At 35.4% G+C, this 20220-nt stretch overlaps 1 protein-coding gene across 7 annotated transcripts in view; it reads left to right on the top strand.

Moving 5' to 3' along the window:
- PTBP2 (polypyrimidine tract binding protein 2) overlaps positions 1-20220 on the top strand; it is a 93460-nt gene that overhangs the window by 16827 nt on the left and 56413 nt on the right. For 6 of the 7 annotated variants that reach the window (XM_011991479.1, XM_011991478.1, XM_011991477.1 and 3 more), the window contains exon 3: positions 14529-14604. The exons of the other annotated variant lie outside the window; for it this stretch is intronic. In XM_011991479.1, the coding sequence (XP_011846869.1) occupies positions 14529-14604 (76 nt within the window). The remainder of the gene's footprint in view (positions 1-14528; positions 14605-20220) is intronic. 7 annotated transcript variants of the gene reach the window in all.

The following is a 20220-nucleotide window of genomic DNA, read 5'->3' as shown; positions in this document are numbered from 1 at the left end:
ATTTGTGGTTCATACTACATTTCTTTTGGACAGTGCCAGAGTGAATCAGATAAGCTTGCGTTTTGAAATCCTAAGGGTGAACACAATAGAGATAGTGCACTCCAGCCTGGGCAGTGGAGTGAGACTCCATCTCAAAAAAAAAAAAAAAAAAAAGAAAAAAAAAAAAAAAAAAAAGACACAAAATTAGCCTATATGTTAATAGAGTGGAAAGGTTCTGTGAAGGGTTCCTTAGAACCTTTAAAGGTAGAATTTTCTTGTCTGGTTGCAGGAAAGAGTGGCATTGGTTTTGTTCACTTTTGAAGCTACAAAAACAGGTAATGATGAGGAAAATTGGGACATGTTGAGGAAGGAAGTAGTTTTTTGGAATGTAGGTTGGGTTAGAGTAGCAGAAGACAATTTAAAAAGTAGTTTTTGACAGTAATATGGAGAGCTTTGAATGCAAAGAATTTGCAGTGAGGACCTTTGAAAATTGGACCTGCTTTCTCCTATCTGTATTTATGTTTAAATAAACTTGACTCTTTGTGAGTGTTGTTATATATGTTTTCATAGCTACTGTTGTAGTAGCGTTTCGTTTTTTTACTAGCTTGCTTTAAAGCCACGCTGTTGATTAAATATTTGTGGGCCATTTTAAGACTTCTAATCTTCATCTGTGATGAACTTTGAGGAAGAGTTAGGTTTTGTAAGTGTTGAACTCCAATAAACATAGTTCCACTTTCCTTAACTTCTCAAAAAGATTGCTGTTTGATACAGATAGTTGTCTAGGCAAGCTATTAGCAGGGTTTCAGGTAAGACATAGTGTTTGCTATTTGTTTTAAGCAAACTCTTCCTTCACTTACTCAAATTGTAGCAAACATCTACTATACCCATTTCCAGTTCTTTGTCTTAATAGTTCAACTATTCTAAAAAGGAGTGGTATATATGTAAACTCTTGGTAGGCTTTGGTTTGATTGAATTAATAAGGTGGTTTTTTGTGTTTGTTTTGAAACGGAGTCTTGCTCTGTCGCCCAGGCTGGAGTGCAGTGGTGCAATCTTGGCTCACTGCAACCTCCGCCTCCCGGGTTCACGCCATTCTTCTGCCTCAACCTCCCGAGTAGCTGGGACTACAGGTGCCTGCTGCCATGCCTGGCTAATTTTTTGTATTTTTAGTAGAGACAGGATTTCACAGTGTTAGCCAGGATGGTCTTGATCTCCTGACCTCATGATCCACCCACCTCGGAAATACTTTGCATTGTTGCATTGATTGGGTTTGAGCCCCTGTTGTACTTAAGTGATAATGAACAAGCCTTTTATTCTCTGAATTTCCCTTTCTTAGTTTGTAATATTGAGGATAATTCCTAACTTGCACGATTGTTGTGAAGATTAAATAAGACAATAATATTGGTAGGAGCTGTTTATAATCTTTCTCTCTTATATACAATTCAAATATATGTGGGTTTAAATACCAAAATACCACTTTAAAAAATCTAGGCTGAAATGGACACTTCTAATGTAGAAGTAGTGCTTTAGAAAAGAATGCTTTGTTTCATACTCTTTTTTTTTTTTTTTTTTGAGACGGAGTCTTGCTGTGTCGCCCAGGCTGGAGTGCTGTGGCGCAATCTCTGCTCACTGCAAGCTCCGCCTCCCGGGTTCACGCCATTCTCCTGCCTCAGCCTCCAGAGTAGCTGGGAATACAGGCGCCCGCCATCACGCCCGGCTAATTTTTTGTATTTTTAGTAGAGACAGGGTTTCACTATGTTAGCCAGGATGGTCTCGATCTTCTGACCTCGTGTGATCCACCCATCTCGGCCTCCCAAAGTGCTGGATTACAGGCGTGAGCCATCATATTCTTTTCCCAGTATTTTATGTCTAGTAACTCAGAAAAAAATGATCAGATAAGTATATTTTTAATATGCTGATTACAACATTATTTAAATATTTAGAAATAACAAATGTTCAGTGATAAGGAAATGAATCTGTTCATAAACATTACAAATGTTTTCTAAATATTTTTCTTATGTGTGAAAAGTAGGATTAAAAATAACTTTGACAAATGCATATAATTTATATGTGTCCCCAAAAACTGGAGGGCAGTATACCAAAATAGAGTAGTTCTCTTCAGGTTGATGGGATTCGTTTTTCATAATTCTTTATATATTTTGTCTGTATTCCACATTTTAAGTATTTTATGATAAAGTTATTAATATTCATAGTTATTAATATTGCTTAATTGATTAAACACTGACATTTTCTCGTTTCTTTAAAAAACTGCATAACTTGATATAAATCTTTTTAATTGCAAAAAAAACATAAAATTTACCATCTTAACCATTTTTAAGTGTACACTTAAATTGTTCAGTTATTCTTATACGTACTTAATAATGCTACATTGCGAAACCCATCTCCAGAACTTTTTTCATTTTGGAGAACTGAGACTCTATACTGATTTTAAAACTCTCCCTTTTGCCCTTGCCCTGGTAACCAGCATTCTGTTTCCTGTGTCTATGAATTTGACTACTTTAAATACCTCATATAAGTGGAATTATACAATGTAGGTTAAGCATCCCTAATCTGAAAACCCAAAGTCTGAATGCTACAAAATGTGAAACTTTTTATTTTGTTTAGTTTAGTTTAGTTTAGTTCAGTTCAGTTCAGTTTAGTTTTTGAGACGGAGTCTTGCTCTGTCGCCCAGGCTGGAGTACAGTGGCGCAATCTCGGCTCACTGCAAGCTCCACCCCCCAGGTTCGCGCCATTCTCCTGTCTCAGCCTCCATCGAGTAGCTGGGACTATAGGCGGCTGCCACCACGCCCGGCTAATTTTTTTGTTTTTTGTTTTTCTTTTAGTAGAGATGGGGTTTCACCGTAGCCAGCATGGTCTCTATCTCCTGACCTCGTGATCCGCCTGCCTCGGCCTTCCAAAGTTCTGGGATTACAGGCCTGAGCCACCACTCCTGAAACTTTTTGAGCACTTACACGTGATGCTCAAAGGAAGTGCTTAGTGGAGCATTTTGGATTTTAGATTTTCAGATTAGGAATGCTCAGGTTGTGTTTGTCCTTTTGTGACTGGTTTACATTCACTTAACAATGTTCTCAAGGTCCATCCGTGTTGTAGCATGTGACAAGATTTCCTCCGTTTTTAAGGCTACATAGCATTCCATTGTGGTACATAAAAGTTGATTTGAAGCCCCCTGTGTCATCACTCATTCTTCCATAACAAAATACCATAGACTGAGTGACTTAAAAAAGAGAAATTCATTTTCTCACAGTTCTGGAAACTGGGAAGTCCAAGATCAAGGTACCAGCAAGGCAACTTTCCTTCTGAGGCCACTTCTCTTGAAGCGAGGCCATCATTTTACTTTGTGTGCCTCACATGACCTTTTCTTTGTCAGCACACTTTGGGGGAGTGGGTGGCACAAGCTCTCTTGTGTTTATTCTCATAAAGGCATTAATTAATATGAAGGCCCTGCTCTCGTGAGCTCATGAAATCCTCCAGTTAACTCCTAAAGGCCCTATTTCTAAATTGCATCACATTTGGGGTTAGGGCTTCAGCATGTGATTTTCGGGGAAACATAAGCATTCACTTCATAATACCCTGCATATAGTTGACCCATACTTCTCCCCTCCAGGTGATTACTATACTAAATTTGATGTTTACCATTCGCATCATTTTCTCATTTACTACGTTTATATATTTTTATCTTAAGTAATACATGGTTTTGTTTTGCATGTTTAAACTATAGATGTACTATCATGCTATATGTATTCTGTAATTTGCTCTTTTTGTTCAGTGTTATTTTTGTTTTTTAAGTTTATATGCATACCTCTAATTTTCATTGCCGTGTAGTATATGTTATATGAATATATCATTATCTTGTTGACAAATGAGTTAATATTTGTCGAGATTGATTTGTCAAATATTTTAAATTTTTTTCCATTACAAACTGCTGCTGTAAGCATTCATACGCATATTCTAACGTGTTAATATTAGAGTTTCTCATAGATTGTGTCTGTTTTCAAGTTGATTGAATATTAGCATATTGCTTTCATAGGTGATTATACTAATTATACTGTTAGTGCTGGATGTAGATTCTTGTTTCTGTACATTCTTTGAAAATCGGCATTGTTGGACTTTTTAATTTTGCCGATCAAATGTACATGGGAAGGATATCTTGTGGTTTTAATTTGCATTCCCTATTAATGCTTTATTTTAATGATACATTTTATTAGTTTATTGGCCATTGATATTTCTTCTCTGTGAAATGCCTGTTTATAGTTTGTTCATTTTCTTTTTGACTGTAGTTTTATCTTTTTTTAAAATTGATTCCTGCTCGGCATGGTGGCTCACGCCTATAATCCCAACACTTTGGGAGGCCGAGGCAGGTGGATCATTTGAGGTCAGGAGTTCTAGCCAGCCTAGCCAACATGGCAAAACCCCGTCTCTACTAAAAATGCAAAAAATTAGCTGGGTGTCGTGGTGGGTGTCTGTAATCCCAATTACTTGGGAGGCTGAGGCAGGAGAATTGCTTGAACCCAGGAGGTGGAGGTTGCAGTGAGCTGCAATCCATTGCACTCCAACCTGGGCGACAGAGCAAGACTCTGTCCCCCCGCCAAAAAAAAAAAAAATTGGATTCCTAGGAGGTTCTATATACTCTGCACACTTAATTGTTTTGTTAGTTTTTTTTGTTTTGTTTTTGTTTGAGAGAAGGGGTCTCACTGTGTCACCCAGGCTGGAGTGCAGTGGCACAGTCACAGTCAGTGCAGTCTTGACATCCCAGGCTCTAGCAATCCTCCCACCTTTGTTTCCTGAGTAGCTGGAACTACAGGAATACACCACTATGCCCAGCTAATTTTTCAATTTTTTTGTAGAGATGGAGTCTCACTGTATTACCCAGGTTGGTTGCGAACTCCTAGGCTCAAGCAGTTCTCCCTCATTGGCCTCCTAAAATGCTGGGATTACAGGCGTGAGTCACTGTGCCTGGCCTGTTTTGTTAGTTATATGTCCTACAGATAACTCCTTCCTCTCTCTGACCTGTTTTTTTTACACTGATGAATAGAAGTTGTAAATTTTAATGTAACATTTATGTTTTTCTTTAAAAAAATATTTAACCTAAGTCTTTACATACAGGCTTGTGTATTTTATTTTGAAAGTTTTAAAATTTGGATTTTCACATTTAGGGCCTTAATCTACCTGGAATGTATTCTTTGTGTAGCATATGGTACAGGTTTAATTATTTTTTCTATAGGGATAGCAAGTTTAGTACCTACTTGATTGAATAGTTCAGCTTTTATCCAGTGATCTGCTTTATTAGCCCTTCAGGTTTCCATATATTCATAGAACTGTTTCTGTGCTATGTGTGGTAGCAGTACAACAGTGTCTTAATTACTATGGCATCAGCATTAAGTTTTGGAATCTTGTACAGTGAGTGTCAAAACTTTGGTTTTCAAAATTGTCTTGGTGTTTTCTTTGCTGCATTTATTTTAAGATCATTTGGCTAAGTTCTGTGAAGACTTTTTGGGTCTTATTTATACTTGCCTTAAATTTAGTAGTTAATTGGGAGAACATTATAGTTGCATTATCAAAATAAAATGGCAAATTTTTTTTAGCTGAAAGGCAGAGAACTATAACATTTCTTTGAAGAATTTTCCACTTTCTTTCTAAGAGACATGCTTAATGCAGAAAATATGTTAAAAGGATTTTAAACAGCTTATATGTAAGGGTTGAGGGAACAGGGATACTTGGACTAATACTTCAGTTTTTCTAAAAGTATTGGTTTATTGAGTACATACCTTGAAAACTTTTATTGAGAGCTTCAAATTTCTCAGAATTGTATAACATTTTTGAATTCTCTCTTTTGTTACTAATATCAAGCACCTATGTTGTCTTCTATTTCTTGATTTGTTTTGTCATAGAATTTATTTTACTGGTCTTTTCAAAGAACCAACCTTTTTATTTGTTTTCTTTTTTGTTGAGGGCAGTGAAGGGGTTCACTTTAAGTTGATCCTGAACTCCTTTATTTTCTTGTTTTAAAATACATTCAAGGTTAAAGGTAATCAGCTGATAGCTTTGGCAGTGTTTTTTTTTTTTTTTTTTTCAGAGTTCTCTTTTTATTATAAACTTAAAGGTTTTAAGCTACACAAAAGTAGAGGGAATGGTATATAATACACTCTTTTTTTTCTGTTGGATAGTATTTATGCAAATCTCATATCATTTCATTTCATCTGCAGCTATAACAGAATGTGCCTCTAGCAGATACAATTTCTCTTTTAAATGTGACATTGGTACCGTTATAAAGTTTAAAATAATTTACTAATGTCATCTAATCTCCAGTATTCAAAATACTTTTTTTTCATTATTTTTCTTACCTTTTCTCTGTTGTTGTTGTTAGATAAACTGAGTCATCTGTACAATTTCCACTTTATGGATTCTGCTTATTATACCTCCATGTTGTCATTTCATATGTTCCTCATGTAAACAAGTTTACCTGAAATACGGGGGGTTGATCAGACTCTGGTTTAATTTTTATCAAGAGTATTTTGCAGATGTACTCTATGTAATTCCTGTTGTATCTCACTAAGAGGATCAGAACGTCATGTTACCTCTTCATAATGTTAACATTTATCAGTAGGTTCAGGTGTCAACTTGATGCATCTGTTACAGAGTGCGTCATCCTTTTACCTGATAGTTTTTAGTAGCTAATGATTGCATACTTTTATTAGGTGTTGCGAAAGTGGTGCTATTCTTTTTTTCTGCGTATATTAGAATTATTAAGAATTTTATCTGTCAACTCTTTAGTCATATGTAAGTACCCTTTTTATAAGAAAAGCAGGAGAGATTTTGACTTTTTAAGTTTTCTGATGAGTTGGTACCCTAAAACCTCCAATATAACCAGTATGAGTTCCTTTTTGTTGTTAGTATTGTCGCAAAAGCAAAGAGTTTAATAACATTTATTTGCTAATGTATTGTAGTAATCATTCTTTTTTTAAAATCTCTGAGCTGTTAAATGAAAAGAGAACAGTGCTAAGCAGCTTGTATGGGGGGGGTGTGTGTGTCTGTGTGTGTATGAATTGTGAAAAACGCGGTGACTCAAGCCTGTAATTCCAGCACTTTGGGAGGCCAAGGTGGGCAGATAACATGATCAGGAGCTTGAGACCTGCCTGGCCAATGTGGTGAAACCCCGTCTCTACTAAAAATACAGAAATTAGCCCTTTGTGGGGCGCGCGCCTGTAGTCCCAGCTACTCGGGAGGCTGAGGCGGAAAAATTGCTTGAACCTGGGAGATGGAGGTTGCAGTGAGCCGAGATCGTACCACTGCACTCCAGCCTGGGCAACAGACTGAGATTCCATCTCAAAGACAAAACCATGTATATATGTAAGTTTGAGGAAAAGAATTGTGTGAAAATTCAGGATAATTAATGAAAGTAAATGAGAACTTCTTTATGTTTTCTGTTGTTTTTTTTTTTTTAATTTTCTCAGTAAGTGTTTGAATGTTTTTAATGTAGAAAATGTCAGTGGGGTTCTCTGGAGAGAAAGATTATAGTACATGATTCCTCCTATTGTATATATGCCTGTATTAAAATATGCAATAAATGCGATTTTTAAAAATGTCTTATTACATGGAAAAGAAGACCAGAATACTAGCTCTACACGTTATGTCTTGATCAGTGAAGATTAGCTAGCAAAACAGCCATAACTTAGGGATAGCTTTATTTGTGGAAAGTGTCATTTAGTATGCCATGTATTAAAAATCATTCGTAAAGTCTTTAAAAGAGCATCTTATCTTTTTTGTAGGTGATAATATTGGCTATCTATGTAATGTCTTAAGTTCCTTAAATTATCCTTTTTCTTATTTTTTGTGTACATTGTTTATAAAATAATGTGATCATCTTAATCTACCATTTTGATTATGGTTTGATCATTCTTTACTATTTCCACTTGTTAATAAAGACTTTGTACTTATTAAATTTTGATGAAAAGGATTATTATAACATGCCTGGTTTTACTTAAGTGCCTTATTTAAACTTTCTGATTGTAATTCTTTCTTTGTCAGGTTTCTTATTGTCGTGGTTTACATCTGTTTTCAGGTGTAATTGTTCTCTCACAAATGTATCCCATTTTGGGTAATAAAATACCTGATCACCTTATCCTTATAGTTTTCTCCCTAGAATCTTTTTTGTTATATTAATCAAAGTTTATTTGTGAGAATGTTGTGAAATGTAAGAAAACGAACATCATGAACCTGCCACTCAAATAAAAAACTTGAATGCTACCAATACTGTTGTATATTCCATATGCAGCAATATTGCTTTTTTGGTTTTTTTTTTGAGAAAGAGTCTAGTTCTGTTACCCAGGCTGGAGTGCAGTGATGCTATCTCAGCTCATTGCAAGCTCCGCCTCCCTGGTTCACACCATTCTCCTGCCTCAGCCTCCTGCATAGCTGGGACTACAGGCGCCCACCACCACACCTGCCTAATTTTTTGTATATTTAGTAGAGGCGGGGTTTCAGCATGTTAGCCAGGATGGTCTCTTATCTCCTGACCTCATTATACGCCCGCGTCGGCTTCCCAAAGTGCTGGGATTACAGGCGTGAGCCACTGTGCCCAGCCCAATATTGCTTTTTAATCCCCCTTCTTACCCTGTCATGGGTAGGTGGCTGCCACAACTTTTGCCTTATTTTTTCAATATGGATTTTTCATGTAAATGACAAAAATATATATATATATATTTTTAGTTTATGGAAATGGTATGCCCATATAATGTTTTCCATGTCTTGTGTTTTAATTCAATAATTATTCTAATAAATAGCTGTATTTTTTGGATAGTTTTATAATAATCATTGCTGTGGTATACTCTTTTGTGAAAATACCCATTTTATCTCTTTTATTGGACATTTGGGTTGATGGACATTTGAATATTTAAAGATTTTGACTTACGCCAGGCATGGTGGCTCACGCCTGTAATCACAGCACTTTGGGAGGCCAGGGCGGGTGGATCACAAGGTCAGGAGTTCGAGACCAGTGTGGCCTACATAGTGAAACCCCATCTTTACTAAAAATACAAAAATTAGCCAGGTGTGGTGGTGTGCGCCTGTAGTCCCAGCTACTCAGGAGACTGAGGCAGGAGAATCGCTTGAACTTGGGAGGTGGAGGTTGCAGTGAGCTGAGACTGCGCCATTGCACTCCAGCCTGGGCGACAGACTGAGACTCCATCTCAAAAAAAAAAAAGATTTTGACTTTAAGAACAATACTGCTGTGAACTTTTTTGTACTTGTTTCCTGGTACATTTATGCAAGCGTTTTTGAGAGTGTATATTTAAAGGTATAGATACATATTGCTAGTGTGTAAAATAAACTTTACGAGATAGCACTAGATTATTTTCCAGTGTTTTGTTCCTGTTTATGTTCTCACCAGTAGTGCGTAGGAGTTATTGCTGTTTCAGATCCCCACCAGCACTTGGCTAAGTAATTTCTTAATTTTTACCAATTTGGTGTGTAGTATTTTCTCTGGTCTTCCTTTGTCTTTCCCTGATTATTAATGAGGTCTTACGTCTTTTTTTCCCCCACATTTATGGCCATGGATGTTTCTCTTTTGTGAAATTCTGTGAAATGCCTATTTGTGTTTTTTGCTTGATCAAAATATGAGTTTATTATTTAACTGATTTTGTAGTTTTAAAAAATTGCCGGAGGCAGTGGCTTGCGTCTGTAATCTCAGCTATTTGGGAGGCTGAGGGAGGAGGATTGCTTGTGGGGCCCAGGAGTTTGAGGCTGCAGTGAGCTATGATTGTTCCATTGCACTCTAGTTTGGTGACAGAGCAAGACCTTGTCTGGAAAAAAAAAAAAAAAAAAAAAGGTGTGTCTTTTACGGTTACCGATTGTTTTTTGGTTATTTGTGTTGCTGGTGTCTTTTCCCAGTTTGTAGCTTGCCTTGTCACTTCTTTATGCTGTCTTGTCTTGACTCACTCTTTCTCTCCTTGCTTGCTTCCTTCCTTCCTTCCTTCCTTCCTTCCTTTCTCTCTGTCTCTCTTTCTCTCTCTGTCTCTCTCTTTCTTTCTCTCTCTCTCTGTCTCTCTCTCTCTCTCTCTCTGTTTCTTTCTTTCTTTTAAATAATTTCAACTTTACTTTAGATTCAGGGTTACATGTGCAGGTTTATTACATGGGTATATGGTATGAAGCTGAAGTTTGCAATACAAGTGATCCTGTCAGCCAGATAGTGAGCTCAGTACCCAGCAGTTAGATTTACAATCCTTTCTCCCTTCCCCTGCCACTAGTTCCCAGTGCTTATTGTTGCAGATTAATACAAATTCTTAATTCATAGAGTTTTAATGTGACCACAGATTCCCTTTGCATCTTAGATAAAAATCATTTATATGATCCCATTCTTTACACATTCCAAATTTTCCTTTGCTCTTGTCGGACATCTTCCATGTTGATTGTTGGAAGTCTTGAAGGCAATCTCTAATAACAGTTTTTAGCTCCTCAACTGTTGCTATGATACTGTTTCTTATAAAGAGATTTTAAGGTAGAATTTATCAGTATGTTCTTTCATATTCAGTTTTCTTGTATCTTAATTTAAAAATCCTTACATACTAAGAGTTCATAAAGGTATTTTCTTCTGAAATTTTTTAAAAATTTGCTTTTTATGTTTATCTCTATCAAAATTATTTTTGTGTATTGTATTTGGTAGGGATCTGGTTTCATTTTTTTTGCCCTTATTAAGATAGTCAAATTGAAATCTCTGTAGTGACTTTTTCATATTACAGGTGTGTATATCAAAAGGTCAAGGCTGAAAAAACTATCATAACAAAATGCAGAACATAGTGGCATAAATAGACTAGAAGGTTTTTTTTTGTTTCTTTTTCTGTCATAGCAAAAGTCCTGCTGGTATAAGAAAGTGATATGAGTCTGCTCCATAAGATTATTCACTGGGCCAAGTTTCTTTGATATTGTTGCTTCACTAATCCCTAGGCTTTTGTTCTTGGCTATATGGTCTGTTGATACGTGATTGTGCTCTCCTTGTTTTTAAAAAATGTTTTCCCTGTAGTTTTCTATTTCGTTGTCTTTTTTTAAAAAAAAAGTTAGCTTTTGATTTTACACATCCTCTTCATTATACCATTGTCTTCTCTATTTTTATTTGTTGCATGAGTCAGGGCTTTTGCAAGCCTTTAATAGGTAGGTGGTATTCAGTCCACCTCTTCATCATCTTTGTGGCACCTCTGTTTAAGGAGACCAGGAATATTCACCTAGGTACGTACCTTTCTTCCTCTCTGAGAATCTGTTTTTCCTCAGGAACTTATTATTTGTGTCCTTGCCCTGTGTCTTTCTCTCATGGTTCCCTAGGCTGACATCTCCAGAGGAGAAAATGTTTGGTTAGCTCTCAGTCCCAAACCATAGCAGAGCCCAGAGACTGTTGTCACTCTCAGCCTTCAGTCCTTGGTTGCCTTCTTGGCAGACCTGGCAGCTCTTCCACCTGGAAGTGATACATGGTATTAATAGTTGGACTGGACTATTATGATAAACAGAGTATCTAATAACCATGAAAAGAAAAAACAAGAAATTTGTAACTTTGAAATGAGTGAATGGCCTTTAATCTGTACTTTTGCATTTTTTTTTTTTAGTCATTTCTTTCTCTGACGTGTAGAGTGTATCTTCCTATTTTTGCATTTTCTTATTTCTGTGGGATGTTAGTTTCTCTTGAAATGATCATTGATATTACACAGGAAGAAAAGTTTCTATGGTCAGATTTAATAAGAGTATTATGCTAGTCTTAACATTTAATTTCTTTTAGTTGAATCTAAAATTGACATCATTCTTAGATGAATTAAAAAATTTAAAGAGCACATATTCTTTCGTAGGTATTTTGATTCTAAGAACCACTAATTTGATTTGTTTCAGCAGTCATTAATGTGGGGCAGTCGTCAGTCACTACCCATTGATCATTTATTTCATATACATTCTAAGTTAAATGATCAGACTGAAATAATTCAGGTGAAATTATTCTATCAGTTAATGTGGTAATGTTAACATTTATCAGTAGTGCTGAATCACTTCTTTTGGGCATAATAGTGGTAAGCTTTTTTGCTTATTGGCAAAGACAGGCATAATTGCTTTTTTAAATAAAAATGTAATTTGTAAAAATACTCCAGTAATTTTTGTAAAATCTCAAAATTGCAAATAATTTGACATTATTCTCAATAATGAAGGCTGTTAAATCTGCTCTCTTAACAGCAGGTATGAAACCATTTGAGGAAGAAGAAAGGTCATAAATACAAACTTAAAATGGAAAGACTTTTCCATGCAAAAAGATGCATTGCACACCACAAGTCAGTGTTAGAGGCTTTCTTTTATACTTGAGTAGGCCCAAGATTCCCCACCTATCATCTTCCAAAATTACCTGTGATCCACTGTAATCACAAGTTTTGCAGTGGTATACTGTAGGTGTATGGAAGGATTTGAATTCACAAATAGACATCTAAAGAATAAGCTGATAATAATGCATTTGAAAAGAGGTCAGGTATATTTTTGAAAACTAGGAGAGTTAAAGTATTTTTGTGAACTAAGGAACAAATAAGGCATTGACAATATTTTAATTGATTAGGAATTTTGTTCAGGTTAGTAAACATTAAGGATCGTTTCAGTTTTGTTTTTGTTTGTTTTTTACTTTTAAAATATCTAATCTGGACTTCTGTGGGTTTATGGAAGGGCTGGCTTTATCTCTCTATCCTGTGGTGGCGGGCCAACCTTGATTTTGTATACGGAGTAACTTGACCTTCAGTTTTTTTTGGTCTAAGAACAAAGGCCAAAAAATATGTAACTGTTAATAATAACGTTAATTCACTTACTGAGTCAGTAAATATGTGGGAACGTTGTACTTGGTTGAAACTTGGGAATATTATAGTGAGCACTACTGATGTGGGCCAGGCACTTTGCCTGGTAATCACTGTTCATGTATTATCACATTTAATCCTAAGGGCTGTGATGTGGATGTTATCCCTATTTTACAAATGAAGAACTTGAGGCTTAGAGTGATTAAGTACTGTTAACCTAACTGGTAAGTGGAAGTTGAGCTTCAGAGCATCCTTTCTTAATACCATATTTTCTACTTGTCATGAAAACTTGAAGAAAGCTAGGAAACATCTATTGTTGATAATGAGCCAATAATGTGTATCAGTGGCTCTTAAACTTTTACATGCATGAGAAACACTTGAGGATTTTTTTTTAACCCTGGCTTTTTGGACCCCACCCTCAGAATTTCTTATTCAGTAGGTCTGGGATTGGATCTGAGAACATGTATTATCAGTAAGTTTCCAGGTCTAATCTTAGGATTAGGCACCACACTTTGAGAATCACTAGAGTATTCAATTAGATCTTAGGGACTACACTGTGAGAATCACTAATGTATACAATTCTGCTCATCATGTTCTTACAAAATTATGCCATGCCAAATCTTCCATATCTAGTTTAGAAATTGGTTAAGAAATTAAGCCTGGTGTAAATACGGTATCAATGTGACTTGAAACTGGTTGTATTTTTTGTTTTTTTTCTCTGCGCATTTGATGCCAATAAGTAGAAAGCTCTTAAAATATTTAAGGGAGATGAACTATGGATATCTGTTTACCGTTCTCATATTTGTTGTAATACAGTTTATTCATTATGAGTTTAAATACAAATTAGCATAAAGCTTATGGTTAAATTTGGATTTTTTGGACTTTCTGAAATGCTTTGATAATTCATTATCTCCTTTGCACATTTTTTTCATTTTGATGGTTGCCTTTAACTTCTTTGTACTGATTGGTTGTTTAAATCAGCCAGTATTGATTTAACCTATTTAAATACTAATATCCATGTATGTAAATATACATAGCCAAGGCAAAACAGTTGATTTTAGTTAGTTTAAATATTAGTCCATTCATATTTTTGTAAACACATAACATTTTCAAAATAGCTAAAATGTCACTGGCTGGTTTAAACAACTGTGCAGTTCCCAAACAGTTGAACGTATAACCTTTTCTCTATTTTAAGACATAACCTTATTTTTTTGCAGAAAGAAATCTCTCATTCCAAAGATTTTGCCTTTGCTTTCAGTGTTCTAGCCACTGAAGTATATACCTGCTTAATTTTAATAATGATGATGATACTGATATCTAACTCACCAGAATGAAGTTCTAATTTTATAAAAATCTGAGTTATCTGCATGAATAAAGGACCATTGGGATGGAGGATGTAGAGAGAACGTTTCTGAGAAAGTCTAGCTAGTGTGGCTTTGGTTTGTTTGTAAACAATTTGAGATAGCTTTCCAAAGCTTTTGCTTATAGAATCTAATCACTTTTTCTATTTATTGCCTTTTGGACTTAAAGAAGGGAAGGGGAACATTGTTGCCTTTGTGAGAATGGGGGAGGGATAGATGGGAGAGTAGAGGGATGAAGTTAATTTTTTATTATAGGGATTAACATTTTTCACTGTTCCCAATAGTGTAACATTTGACATTTAAGTGAAAGACTTTTAGATTAATATTTTTAAATTTAAAGATGTCTTATGCTAACTTGTTTTTGTTTTTATAGAGAGGATCTGACGAACTGCTCTCAGGCAGTGTTCTCAGTAGTCCAAACTCTAATATGAGCAGCATGGTAGTTACAGGTAAGTGTTACTCTCTTAGCAGTCTGTCATTTACCATTTTAGGGGGCAGAATGTTAAAACTCAAATTTAACTCTGTTATACTAGGAAAGCCTTTTTTTTTTTTTTTTTTTTAAGCCTTTCTTTTTAAATGCTGTGTTGAAACATTTTAGAGTAAATTTTACTAGAGTGTATATGAGCTGGGTGAAAACAAACAAACAAACAAAAAAAACCACCTGAAGTTGGTGACTCTTAAGTTTGATTGCTTTTCATTTTTGAACCACAAATGTAATTCTCACATTATAGTCCCCTCATGTGCCCCTCTGGTATTTTTATTTTGTTTTTATTTTTTGTGTTTGTGTGTCATATAGTATTTTTACTTTAAGTATTTATGCCACAACCCTAAAACCCACATTGTAAGTAAAAACCAAAGAATTCAGCTACATAGTTGCAATGGTTTTAACTAATTTTTTGCTGAAACAGTATTTTAATTCTTAGAGTTGATCCTTTTATGTTGTCTACCTGCATATTTAAGATGATTTGTTTTAATCTTCAAAGTTAGAGTTAAAAAAAATTTGTTTATCTGAAATAATGTTGGTTGGTTGTAGGATCTGTTAGTAAACCAATATAGACCAAATTTTAGACCTTAGTTTTATGGCTGTTGGGCCAAATTTTTTTTTTTTTTTTTTTTTTTTTTTGTTTTTTTTTTTTTTTATAAACGTGTTCCCATCTTAATGGGCCAAATTTTGAATTTGATGATTATTATTATCAAATGAATTTACCTCACAGCTCAACATTTTACATTATTTACCTGAAACTAAAGTTCCTTTTTCTGTATTTTAACTTTGAATTATTTGCTTGAGGAACGAATTATATTTGGCAATAAAAGGATCATAAAAGACTAGAAGACATTTTGATTTCCCTTAGGTAGCTGTGCTTTTGTATACATACATCTTGACACACATAAACACAAAACACACATCTCTGACAATTCAGTTAACTAAAAATTATAAGGACTTAACAGATAATAGTCATGATTTGAAGATAAATTTGTCAGCAGGTCATTATCATTGATTTTGCTATGTAGTGATTACAAAGCAAAATCACTGGGCCATGATTTTGATAGTCAAAGTACCATGTACACGTAATTGAACAAATAGGCTTAAGTGTGTAACTTGTCGGTTTCTCTTTTTGTTTTTACAATGCGTACTGTGATTGATAATGGGAAATTAATTCCAAATTAATTCCTAATATTTAGGGCTCATGACAGAATAGTAGTAGCCTTGACCCCTTTTTCGGTCTCCCCGCAAAACCAAAAACTATGTAACTGAATAAAATATGTGGAACAACTGTTGTTTGGAAGTGATGAGCAGACGGTATAAGATCATCCTTGAGAGAAGGGTAGCATGTGAGGTAAGTATCATGAACCCTCTGGCTTTCTGCCTTGGACCGTTTTACTGCTGTAAACCACAGAGAAGTGGAGAGCTCAGTATACAGGTCTCACTGAGCTGAAGAGACTAAGAGTGGGTGTCAGAACTGCTCAGTCATTTGGAATTTATGGGGAAGTCCTGGAGAAAAGAGAGCTGTCTAGGGGTTTAGGAGTAGAACAGGGGGCAGAATTTAGTATGGGCATTCACTTCATTCAGAGTTTTGGATAATTACTGGGTTACATGTGTGCAGGTTGAGAGTTTGCCAGGTCTATCAGAAATTGTCTGCTCTGGGGCTAAACAGTGATTCCATAGGTTGCATAGTACTCTGAAACATTGGAGTTCTGAGAAGTCAGAATTCAGACATCTTGCAGGGTACTTCAAACACTCCATTTAGAGTACAGAAAGCCTGGACCTGAATAGAAAGGATCACACCCCATAGAAAGTGCCATCTATAAGACTGAGATAAAAACAAAAAACCAAACCCGATAGGAAGTGAAGGATTCACCAGTTAATCTAACCAGTAACTGATGATGGATTAACCAATAATTTAGTTGCCTTTCAAAACAAAATAACACCCCCAAGAAAGACAACATGATATAGTTTTCTTGTTACTATCTTCCATAATATCTACCATACCATCAGAAATTACAAGTAATATGAAGAAGCAGGAAAGTAACCCATGAAATATAAAGACACATTGAATAGGAACAGATTCCAAAATGACCTAGAGTTAGAATTAGCAGACAAGGACGTAAGTATTTTAAGTTGTAAAGGAAAAGATTGAAATAATGAATGATGGAGGAGTGTTTAAGAGATAAAAAACTATAAAGAAAGCATGTAGAAATATTCTAATTGAAAAATACAGTATTTGAAATAGTTGGGACTAATTCACTGGTTGGAACTAATAGCAGATTGGAGACAAGAAGAAATGTTAGTGAACTTGAATACACATGAATACAATGATTAAATCTTTCAGAGAGGAGAAAGTGTACCTAATGGACAATGAAGCAGTCTGACATATAATTTGAGCTTCAGTGTGAGAATGTGGAGGGAAAAAACATATATCTGTTTGAGGTAGTAATGACTGAGAACTTACAAAATTTGAATAAAATATATCAACTTACATTCCTAAGAAGCTCAGGTAAACTCCTCATGTAGGCTAAATAAAAAGAACCATACTTAGACACATAGTGGTCAAAATATTGAAAACTAGAAATGAAGAGCAAATCTAAACAGCCAGGAAGAAGACATCTAACAGGAGACCAATACCTTGTATTAAAGAGAAAAAAAAAAAAAAAGAGAATTTCTTTAGACTGAATGGAATGACATTAGATAACTTGGCTCTGCAGGAGATAAAGAGGAGTACTGGGAGTGGTTAATATGTGTATAAATTTTAAAAGGGCTCTTTCTTTTCCTCTCAATTTCTTTGAAAGACTTTATGTAAACAACAACTTTGTATTATGGGGTTTATTATGTAAATGGATTTTATATGACAACAGTTAGTATAAAGTGAAGGTAAATGGAATTTTTCAGTGGTAAGAGTCTTATATTTTACCTGAAGTGATGCAGTGTTAACTTTAATATGAGAAGATTCTGTTAAGGTTGCATATCAAAATTCTAAGTGTAATCTCATTTAAGAAGATTTAAAGAAGTATAGCTAAAAGCCAATAGAGGAAAAATTGGAGCATTGATGACTACCTGTTTTCAAGAATTACTGCAAAGCTACAGTAATTAAAAATAGCATCATAATGACATAAAGATAAATAGGTCAGTGAGACAGAGCAGAGAGTTCAGAAATTAACTCTCACAATTATGGATAACTGGTTTTTGACAGAGGTGCAAAGTCAATTCAGTGGGAAAAAGAGTAGACTTCAACAAAGGTTACTATAGCAGTTGGATCTATCCATCTGCAAAAAAAATGATCTTGGATATGTATCTCATACTACATATGAAAATTAACTCCAGATGGATCATGACCTAAATGTAAAACCAAAAATTATAAAACCTCTAGAAAAAAACACAGAAAATCTTTGTGACTTTGGATTAAGCAGAAATGTATTTGATATAACCCTAAAAGTACAATCTGTTAAAAAATGGAATTTGACATCAGAATTAAAATCTTGTACCCTTCAAAAGAAACTGTTAGGGAATGAAAAGACAAGCCATAGACTGGAAGAACATCATAACAAAGCATATAGCTGATAAAGGACTTCTATCCAGAATATTAAAAGATGTAGTATATATAAACTCAGCAGTCAGGCAACAGACTACTCAATGAATTGGCCAAAATATTTGAACAGGTAGTATTGCACAAGAGATACACAGATGGTAAGTAAGCACATGGAAAAGCTGATCAGCATCATTAGTTATTAGGGAAATGAAAATTAAAACTACAGTGAAATAACATTACAAACCTATTAATAGTGACTAAGATTAAAAAGAGTGCCATCTTAGAAAGCATGATTTGGGAAGAATGAGGAAGAATCATAATATTCACAATACTGCTGATGGGAATGTAAAATCATAGAACTACTTTGGAAAACAATTTGGTAGTTTCTTCATGATCCAGATTATTTGTCTCCTAAGTATTTACCCAAGAGAAATGAAGGCATCTGTTCATTAAAAAACTCTCATGTTAATGTTCATAGCCATTTTATTTGTAATCACCAAAATGTGAAACAAACATTCATCAACAGATGAACTAATAAGTAGATTCCTGTTTTGGCATCATATGCTTTTCTGTACAGTGGAATATAAAAACAGCCATATAGAATGAGCTATTGATAAACACAATAGCAAGAATGAATCTCCAAACAGTTATGTTGTGTAAAAGATGAGAGAGAAAAAGAGTACATCCTGTATGATTCCATTTATATAAAACTCTGGGTAATGCAAACTAATCTAAAGCAAATTCGTGGTTCCTAGGAGTTTAAGAGTGGGAAAGGACAGGCTGGAGGGGTGACAGAGGGACACAAGAAAACTCAAGGGTGATGGACATATAAATTATTGTGATGGTGCTTTTATGGATGTATATGTATGTCAAAACTTGTCAAATTTTATAATTTAAATACATGTACACATACTAGAATGGCCGAACTTCAGAACATTGATAACACCAAATGCTGGCAAGGATGTGGAGCAGCAGGAACTCTCACTTATTGCTTGGTGGAATGCAGAGTGGTACAGCCACTTTGAAAGACAATTTGGCAGTTTCTTAGAAAACTATATGGCCAGGCGCAGTGGCTCATGCCGGTAATCCCACAGTTTGGGAAGCTGAGGCAGGCGGATCACCTGAGGTCGAGAGTTCAAAACCAGCCTAGCCAACATGGAGAAACCCTGTCTCTACTAAAACATACAAAATTAGCCAGGCGTGGTGGTGCATACCTGTAATCCCAGCTACCCAGGAGCCTGAGGCAGGAGAATCGCTTGAACCCAGGAGGTGGAGGTTGCGGTGAGCCAAGATTGCGCCATTGCACTCCAACCTGGGCAACGAGAGTGAGACTCCATCTCAAATATACTTTTCTTGTATGATCCAGCAGTTGTGCTCCCTGGTATTTGCCTAAAGGAGTTAAAAACTTAGTCTGCACAGAAAGCAGCTCATGGATGTTTATAGCACTTTTCTTTATAATTGCCAGAACTTCATAGCAACCAAGAAGTCCTTTAGTAGGTAAATGGCCAAATAAATTGTGGTGTATATCCAAACAGTATAGTGTTAATCAGCACTAAATGGAAATGAGCTATCAAGCCATGGAGAACCTTCGGTGCGTATTACTAAGTAAAAGAAGCCAGTTTGAAAATCCTACATACCATGTGATTCCAACTATATGACATTCTGGAAAAAGCAAAATTATGGAAACAGTAAAAATCAGTGGTTGCTAGGATTTGCGAGTTGAGGGAGGGATGAATTGGTGGAGTACAGAGGATTTTAGGGCAATGAAAATATTCTGCATGCTATAATGATAGATACATATCATAAATTTTTCCAAACCCATAGAATGTGAGACACTTGGAGTGAACCCCAAGGTAACTACAGACTTTGAGTGATTATAATGTGTCAGTGTAGGTTCATCAGTTGTAACAATGTGCCATCTGGTGGGAGATGTTGATAAAGGGGAGGCTATTTGGGGGCAGGAGGCAAGGAAATCTCTCTGCTTTCCTCTCCGCTTTGCTGTGTACCTAAACTTACTCTGAAGAATATCTTTGAAAATTT

Source organism: Mandrillus leucophaeus, unplaced genomic scaffold, assembly GCF_000951045.1.
Source record: "Mandrillus leucophaeus isolate KB7577 unplaced genomic scaffold, Mleu.le_1.0 Scaffold397, whole genome shotgun sequence".
Taxonomy (NCBI): Eukaryota; Metazoa; Chordata; class Mammalia; order Primates; family Cercopithecidae; genus Mandrillus; species Mandrillus leucophaeus.
The sequence above is the reverse complement of the archived record's forward strand: the minus strand, read 5'-3'. Positions and strand labels throughout refer to the sequence as shown.